The sequence below is a fragment of the Perna viridis genome, chromosome 10 (assembly GCF_037379345.1).
Source record: "Perna viridis isolate PV_CMFRI_1.1 ecotype Kerala chromosome 10, ASM3737934v1, whole genome shotgun sequence".
NCBI lineage: Eukaryota > Metazoa > Mollusca > Bivalvia > Mytilida > Mytilidae > Perna > Perna viridis.
In genome coordinates, this window is record NC_142454.1 from 6,172,863 (window position 1) to 6,182,616 (window position 9,754).

The window sequence follows — 9,754 nt, forward strand, 5'->3', positions numbered from 1 at the left end:
GAAAGGAAGACAAAATTACGGCAGGGGGTCTGCCCCCCACCCCCATACCCCACCCCCCCTTTCCCCCCGAAGCTCCGCGGAGATAGCATTTTAGAGCATAATTAAAGTGCAGGCAAAAGCTTTTTTGCCTAACGGCAGCTACGCGCCTGGTTAATTAACAGGTAGGCGGAAGAATCTGTCCGGAATGTCTGACAGAGTTATTGTACTTTATTTCTATTGATATCTAACCAAATTGCTAAGAATGCTCATAATTTGAAAGGGTTTTAGGGGATAACAAAAAACCTCACATTTAACTACAATTTTTCGTTATTGATAATTAGTGTCTACCTATATTCTAGAAAATATTTATTCAATATCTAAATATGATGACATTTTTTTTTAAATTTGAACGCAATAAATAAATATGGATTTCTGCATAAGTGAATAGCAGAAAGTTTTTGTAACTCGTATTACTAAGAGTGGCCATTTAAGCTTTTAATTTTGAAGAAATATTATTAATTGGTCTTGTTTTGTTTTGTGTATTTCTTGTTTTTGTTTGTTTTGTTTTTGTTTTGCTTTGTTTTTGTTTTTGTTTTGTCTTTTTTTATTGTTTTGCTTTTTAATTTTTGTTAGAGGGGTTCCAATACTACAGTCTGGGTGTACCTTGTACATGCGTATTGTATTATAGTATTTCTGAAATATTATCTAATAGAATGCGTCATTATTTTATGCAACAGAAGCTGAATATATTGGGCTTATTGTTAAAAGGGAAAAAGGAGGGGGGGTAATGCGTCTATTTACTTTTATAATTGTAGATTGATTACACAGGTTTGTCGTAATGTCAAATTAATTTCGATTTCTTCAATTCATGTTTCATTTAACAACTTCTTTTAAAATTATTGTACGTAAAATACAATGTTATGTACTTATAATGACACTCTTTAAACCTTGTAAAAAACAACTTAACGCATCATGTACATGTACTTTAACACTTTATTTATTATCTTTTATAGATCTTCCTGATTATTTTTGCTATATTACCGCAGGTGTGAAAATAATTTTAAAAAAGAGAGATCAGCTATATATGCCATTTATAGATTGGGAATCCCGAAGCCTTTTCAACTTCGCTTGACTTGTTCTTAAATCCCATTATTTACATTTGGTTATTTGTGGTTTTACTTGTTGTAATGGAAGGCACTGTAAAAGGACATTGCCTTATATACCATGTCACATGCAAGATACAACTGTATCCAAGTTTTTTTTTTTACATACAATATCATGTTTTGTGTTCTTAAAATTATCTATTTAAAAACCCATTTTCTTATTTTTACATAAAATACAAGAAATGCCATTCTGATATTATTGTGGCACGGTGATGCTTATTTCAATGCAAGTAAGGAATACATGTAGAGCAATCCATCAAACTGATATCAGTAATATTTCATCTAAGCAACAAAAATATTTCAGTTTTTCAATATTTTCTGGCAAACGTATAAACCCACCAAGCCAGTGTTCTACCCCACAAAGCCGGTGTTCTACCACTCCAAGCCTGTGTTCTATCCCACCAAGCCGGTGTTCTATCCCACCAAGCCGATGGTCTATCCCGCGAAGTGATTTTTTTTAAATCATTGTACGTAAAATACAATGTTATTTAGTTATAAGAACACACGTTAAACCTCATCAAAATAAACTTAGCGCATCATATACTTTAATAACGCTTTATTTATTAACATTACATTTTATAGATCTTTCTGATTATTTTTGTTATATTACCGCAGGTGTAAAAATATTTTTAAAAAAAGAGAGAGATTAGGAACCATTTTTAGTTACTTTTTATTGGTCTCGTTAGACTCGAGAAAGCTTTGGTAAAGTCACTTCCATTTCATATGTTACGCTTACCCTACCGGTGCACCTGGTCCATGCTCCCAGTTTTTAGTGGAGTCCAAATTGCTCATGATTTTAGTTACTTTATGTTCTTTGTTGTGTGTGTCTGTTTTCCATGTCTGATCTTTGTCCCTGGATAACATTCTTTTGATTATCGCTATAACCTTGTTTCCCTTGATTACTCTTTGATTACCTCTATAACCTTGGTTCCCTTGATTACTCTTTGATTACCGCTATAACCTTGGTTCCCTTGGTTACACTTTAGAACTGCGACGAACTATTATATCAAGAGTGTAGTCATTCTTGGAGACTTCATTTCACGGATTGAACAGAACTTCGTTAAGCATAATTGAATGTCTTTGTTGCTAGTTATATCAAAAGAGGAATAATGAGCTTCACGGAGCGCGACATGATACGATCGCAGCATGTTAAACGCTGTTCACTTGGGGCAAGTGTGGACACAATATCAGGTTTTGATCAACTAATTAAGCATAGGGACTTGCATTAAGTACACGACAACTGGTATTTACATTAAATAAACAACAACTGGTCAATATTGCACGTAATTTTGAAATTTAATGAAAGATGAAAAAGACCTTTCTCATTGATCGATCCTTATAACTGAAAAAAAACTGTAAGAGATATCTGATATCCGACTGAAAAAACAGGGGCATGTATTTTTATGAAGAATCATATAAACAAATCAAAATTGGACCAAAAATAAAAGATTACATTTTTGGAACGTGCTCTTTGAACTCCCTTTACTCAAAAACCGTGAAGACGGGCATTTTTATAAGGAGTCTAATAAAAAAATTGATAAGATTTACACAAGTTATCGTAAATAAACAATAATACGTTAAATAGAAGTGTTACCAAAGTACGTATGCGAAAAAGAGGCACCCTACGTTTTCAATTTCTTGTTGAAGAACACTGGTTCAATAGAGAATTCTGACTTATTTGGTGTACGTCATCGTTTTAGCAGTAGCATTCACTGCTTCGAAATCAAAAAACGGAAAAATATCTTGTCAAAAAAAGTTTATTCATGTCAAATATCGTCTTGTTCCATTAACTTTATACAGGTACGCATGATTTTATATCGCAGTCATCAGAATAATATACAAGTTTACATGTACATGCATAAAAGTCGGTAAAAATGACGCGTTTCACGCTTTTTTTAGGTCACCAGGCAATTTATCAAAAATCTCTTAAACTGCTTGACCAACAGGATGTAAACTTCGCATGATTGTTCCTAAGAGTATTGTGCACAAAATGACAGTTGGAATTTATGATCCGTGAGAAAAAAAACATGGCCACCGTTACTAAAAATAGAACATAGGAGTCTGAAGGCATTTTTTTTTGCAAATAACTCAAAACCGTTGCTTTTTGGCAAAACTCTGGCAGAAGGTAATATATTTCAGCATCATGAGACGGACCTATGCCAAAATTTTCAAAACGATTCGTCTACTGATGTAGGAGTTACGGCTTCTGAAACAATTCTGAAAATTTTTTTCACATGTTCAACTTTGAAAATCTTCTACTCTAAAACCATTTAAGATCACTTAATGAAAATAAGCATACTGGTTATTTAGTGTGTAGTGCTCGAAATGAGTGATATTTAATCCGTGAATAGATATGGATGCCTATACTAATAACGGAACACATTTTTTCAAATAATTCAAAAACTGTTGCCTTTAGCAAAATTCTGGTTTAGGTCCTAAAAATGCTATTAAAAGCATTTCCTGCATTTGATAATTCAGTTGATTTTAACTCCTCAAGTTTTTTTTCTAATAAGCAATGGTTTACCAGGTGAGCGATTCCGGCTGTCTTGAGCCTCTATTATAATTATTTTAATTTACAGGATAGTACCAATGCCGACTAAGCTTTCTTTATATTCAGGGTAGAATGCTGTCAAAAATAGAATACCAAAAGCAATTAGAGAGAGGCACAATTATCATGTTTTATATGACAACGACAAATATCATTAAGTACATAGATGTATAATTCAAACACGTGACGATATTTGAATAGTTTAAGTAGTCTGTATAAGACTTGGTACATGTCAGTACAGAAAAACAAATTTTCAATTTCAATTTTCATTATTATCTCAATTTTACCAAACTGTTAAGTAGTTCATATGGTTAAATTATGTTCAAGGTCGCTGCGTATAGTATAAAAGGCCTTACCTTAAGTGATACCCAGACTGTTAAACAGCAGTGATGGTGCCTCGGAAAATGCAGTACGTGCCAATATGTATCATATATTTGTTGTTTTTTGCGACACGTGTCGTTACGTCTGTGTCATCTATGCCTGAAACATTTGAGGAGCAACGTGCAATAAAGAGCTGCGATTACTTCAAAGAGTAAGTATGATTTTTTTAAAATCAGGTTTTTTGTTCTTTTGTACGACCACTTTCGACCGCAAAAGATGTTCTTCTGTGGTAGAGTAAGTCACGTGATCGCATCTCGTGTTATTATGTTATTGTGTAAAATAGAAAATTAAAAATAAAAAGAACCAAATTTTACTACGTCGTTTTTCTTTATTTTTTAAAGATAATACATGGTTTTCTTAATTATTTTTTAAGAATGTTAATGAAAAATATTGTTTTCAAAAGAAAGCTCATCTTTTGTCATATTTCACTTCTAAAGATTCTAAGAACGAGTATAGTAATTTTTTGTTTGTTTTGTTTTTTGTTTTGTTTTTGTTTTTGTTTTGTTGTTTTTTGTTGTTTTTTTTGTTTGTTTGAGTTTTTGTTTGTTTTTATCTATTTTTTCGTTTTGTTGTTGTTGTTTTGTTGTTATTGTTTTTTGTTTGGTTTAATAAAGTAAGTGAAATTGAGGTAATCAAGGAAACCAAGATTCTAACGGAATCAAAAGAGTGCAATCCAGGAGCAAAGGCCAGACACACACAACAAAGAACACAAAGTAACCAATTAAGACATACAAAGATACTGAAGTAAATTAGCAACTCGGACTCCGATAAAAACTGGGAGCATGGACCAGGTGCACCGGTAGGGTGAGTGTCCTCTGCTTTTCTAGAAACACCCGTCGAGCTGCTCATTAAAAGTAAAGTCCATAGTTAAGAGGAAAGGAAATCTATGACCCGTTTAACAAAATCAGTTTTCATGGCGTAAGAAGGATACAACGTAACGATCCACGAGTTCATGATGACTTGAATCGTGTATCAACATAAACCTGTTCCAGAAGCCTTATTGTAAGAAGTCAAGCGCGGTACACAAAGTCTGCGTAGTTACAACAAGCTCTGGAATAACATAGCGTTTGTCGTATAGTTTGGGCAATAGTTTTCCTTTTCCTTTACCATCGATCTCTAAGTGTACGAGGCCGACTTTACAGTGTCTGTAGTATCCTTTAGCTCAAGTTCTTTGGGGTAGGTGCGATGTTTAAAATCCCGCAAACTAGGATTGTTTAACGATGATACGTCATTTGAGAGGCAACTGAGATTAAAAGATCTAGTTAAACGATGTTCCTTGTTATGGATTAGATCAGCTATGAAGTCAACCTCATAAGAGTGAAAGAATAGGTCAGCAAGTAGCGAAGTACAATGCGTTTCCATTGCAATACCAGCTTTGAAATTCAATGTTGAAAAACGCGTTCACTACACTGGATAAATATGTTGTCGATAAAAAAAACTCCGGCATTTTGCAAATCTCTTCTTCGGTATATTTGGAAGATGATTTGGAATCGTTTTTTTACAAAGTATAAGAAATATCTACCAAGAAATACTTATTTGTATCTAGATGCACAGTCTTTTTTAGAGTAACAACGATGTATTATGTTTTTGAATGGGGATTTTAACCATGAGAAATGATATATATGAATTAGTTTTAAGATGCACACCAGAAAGTCAATATAGGTTTTTTTTCTTTTTTACAGACAAGCCCATGCAAATCTTGAACTTGAAGGCAACCTTAGGTGTATAACGACGACGGAAAGCGACACGAAGTTGGATAAAAGTCATCTGACGATCGGGGGTTCAAAAGTGTACACGACATACAAAGGACTAACGGATTATGAGACAAAGTTTTGTTATTCTCTTTCTGTGGATGATCTGAAAGTTCTTGACATAAAATTTTCAAAGTAAGTTTATGACAGTGAAGGTTTAAATAGATTATAAAGTTCAATAACATGTAACAGATTCAAAGAATTATATTTTGATAAGATTATTTTTATAAAAATGTAATTTACTTTGGATAAATTTAAACCAACTTAGTCCGACTAAAGTATTTGTAAAACCTGTCTCACAATTTTATCTTATTTCTATCCATTGTGTAAAAAAACAAATTCTAGCATGATTTTGTTGGTCGGAATTCACAGTTAAAAAAGCCACTTCAAATTCATATTGAAGAAATGTTAAGAAAATGCATATGGCGGGCTATGTAAAAAAATCGCTTTAATGTGTTGTTGCGTAGGATGACCATGTATCTCATACATGTATGTAATGGATGCTTCAGTACAAATGTATTATGCATGGATAATTTGTTCTTTCAGTGATGATCCTACAAAGGTCGCAAGATACGAGTTCACTTCCTGTCGAGCGGGAGGCTTTTGGACGAATGGCATCATATTTTGCGAACCTGAAGAATGTAAAGACTTCATCAATAGACCTGCAGATATAGACTATTTCCACGAGAAACTTGACATCACCATTAATATGGATGACGTAAATTCGTTTCCAGATGACACATTGTTCATCAAGTTTATGGGCTCGCCTGATGATCGGCTTGTCTATGATATCCAAGCTAATACAACAAACTATTATACGACACAGGAGTTCTTAGACCTTTGTAAAAGCGAAGGTGGTTGTTTTAAAGGACGATTTGGTGCTAACGACAACCTCCTGTATTCATACGGTGGTCGTCCTCCTATGGCAATGAAGAAAATGGGTGACAAGGTCATCCTTGGACTCCGATACGATCCAAGACCATTCGTTTTCCCCGAAAAATTAGCACCTAGGCGATGTCGTTATGAAGAAGGAAAAAGTTCAGATATATGCGATTCCCCTTCCGGTGTTCAAGCGTGGCAGATATTGTGGGAAAGCCAACTCCCTTATGCTCACGAGTGGCTTGAGCTTAAATTTGACATTTACTGGTCTCATACCAACGATTGCAAGATAAAAGTTTACAATGGTAACAACATACTTGTCGATTTTGTAGGGCCTTGTGGACGGTATTCCGACATGAAACTCGGAAACTATCCTTTTCCAAAAATCGGGATAATGACCGGGAGTGGTGTTGGTGATCACCAGATGAGATTCCGGAACATACACTTCGAACAAAATTTAGAGCGACTTTAGACACTTGACAGACATTTGTTATATGTATAACGTCTTATACTGTTACTTGTGTATTACTTATTCTGAATGCCCTTTTACAATAAATAAAATTATTTTAATTTCTGACCTTTTTGATATTATTTGTATGTAAATAATATCTAAAAAGGATGAGGGTACATAAGGCGCTGTAGCGCCTACTAGAAGAAATGAAATTATCTCCCTTTAATAAACTCAAAATTGTTCCATTTTTTTTTAAATTAAAACTATATATTTCATCTTCGTTTTTATCAAAATCAAAGAGAAAATTTCTTTTGTTTGTAAAAGAAATAAGCAAAGTTATATGCGCATTGGTGCAGTCGCGCACTTAGCCCTGTAATTTCTACGTTTTTTAAAGCTTTAGGCAATTAATTATTTTTGTCTCCCCTTCCGTAAAATATCGTTTTACTTGAATCAAACTTGTATAAAATTAAAAAAAAAATAAAATCATCGAGTCTCAGAGTATTTTCCGCTGAAAACAGAATCAACATAGATGGGGCAAATATACAAATCATATGTTACCGTTTCTTCCTCAACAGTTACTACATAATAACACTGCATGAGTAGCTTTATATATCTTCATCACCAGTTAAAAGTCACTAATGATTATCGTGGTTAACTACAGACAGACAGACAGACAAACAGACAGATCCCTGAGCAATGTGTTAAAAGTTTTCCGAGTACAATAGCTGAAAAATAATAAGCACGTACATGCACAAATCATTGTTGATAAACTTATCAATACTGTTAATTAAATCAAAAATTTATATAATATTTGCGAAGTTTTAAAATATATAAACGAGAAAAATATAAATGAAGCATGTTTTATTAGAATTTATGATTACGAATAATTATATATAGTAAATTATTGTTGGAAACTTATACATATGTATTCGGCTGGAGCCTCCCAACATCATCCTCCCAAGTCAGGGTTTTGAGTCCACCCTCGCTCCCTCAAACCCCTGACATCACTCATTCATATTTAGCGGGTATCGTCCAGCCAATTTCGATTGGTTGCTTCCCTGGCTGAGAAGCACCAATGAAAATCGATTTAACATAAAAATGTCTGTGGAAGGTAAACAATAATACGAGGTAATGGACGATCCAATATAGTGACTGAAAGTTGTATGATGTCACAAATGATGCAGTATGAGCAAAAATGATAACTGTAGTTTCTGTTTAGGGTCTTTACTGAAAAAAATGACGTTATGTGTAGCCACTTTGCAAGTTATATCGAAGAGTTTCTATTACGAGTGATTTGATTGGATTTTGGATCCGGGTTAAATTTAAGTAACTCACTACATGGCGCTGGACGATACCCGCTAAATATGAATGAGTGATGTCAGGGGTTTGAGGGAGCGAGAGTGGACTCAAAACCCTGACTTGGGAGGATGCCCAACATTTGATCATACATTCCGTAATCTTCAACGGTCTTGTCAGTGTCCCGGTGGGAGCTTAAATCCTGCCGCTTTCGAAATTTTCGCTATTCATCTGTCAAAATATTGGGGATGAAACTGGGAAGTTAAGAAGGCAATGAGTGACACACTTCAGTTTTGGATAAGAATAACAGGGGTCTCGTTTTGTAAGGTTTCCGAAGATTAACATCAATGCAAACTGTATCTCCGCTAAAATGCATGAAATCTTGGTATATCTTAAATTAAGGTTCAAAAACTAATTTCAATAAATGTCACTTGGATATTCATACCACTAAACCTCAGATGGTTCACGGTCAGACCATGCTTATTTAACCTGTCAACCTACATGTATAAGGCATTGTCGCACCCCCATTAAATCCACCACCCGCCACGCGCCTGTTTTTGTTCTGTTTTCTTTTGTTTTTGTTTTTTTTTAATATTTTCAAGAAGCAGATAACATTTTGGAAACATGGATTAAATACAAACGTAACACAGGATGCAGTTGACTAAAATAAAAGACAACTTCGTTCACATAAAATATAGACGCTAAAATTTGCATTTAATATTCGAAAAACAGACAAAAAGCGGAACTGCAGACAACAATTAGCACGACAGGACTGCTTGGCACAAACATTATATAAGACCTGTTATAACAAATACTAAAACTACATGTAGGCTATTAAGCACAGATATTTACACATGGACGTGAAAAATTTACATGTACATCCATGCTCCTCTTGAGCGGAGCATCAAAGTAATTCCTCAGCTAACAGCTTTGATATAAAAACGGGTATCTACATGTTTTTGGCGTATGTGTCAGTGCACAGTAAATACGAAAGAAATGTTTATATACAAGAAACTTAAGCAACAGGATACACAGAAAGTTGCGTAAAATTGACCAGCATTTTGCATATATTAAATTTGCAATATTGAATACATGTACATGTAGGGACATGTTTGATATATGCACATTGTAAATGTATATGTATTGAAGACTTTTCCCAAATAAAGGAAGCAGTGTTGAAAGAACTTTGTTATATAGAACTCTACTTAACCATCGCAATAGATAAATACCCAGACCTTGATTTTTTTACAGGCAAACAAAGCAAACGGCTTTTAATTTTTCTACTTTCAAAAAAATAAAAACAGAA

At 34.0% G+C, this 9,754-nt stretch overlaps 1 protein-coding gene across 1 annotated transcript; it reads left to right on the top strand.

Moving 5' to 3' along the window:
* Positions 1–4,077: 4,077 nt before the first annotated feature.
* Positions 4,078–7,569, top strand: LOC148604290 (uncharacterized). The gene is made up of 3 exons (XM_088549748.1): positions 4,078–4,222; positions 5,754–5,957; positions 6,369–7,569. Exons 1-3 carry the CDS (start codon positions 4,080–4,082, stop codon positions 7,171–7,173), a joined length of 1,152 nt encoding a protein of 383 aa, XP_088405874.1. The 5' UTR covers positions 4,078–4,079; the 3' UTR covers positions 7,174–7,569.
* Positions 7,570–9,754: the final 2,185 nt, after the last annotated feature.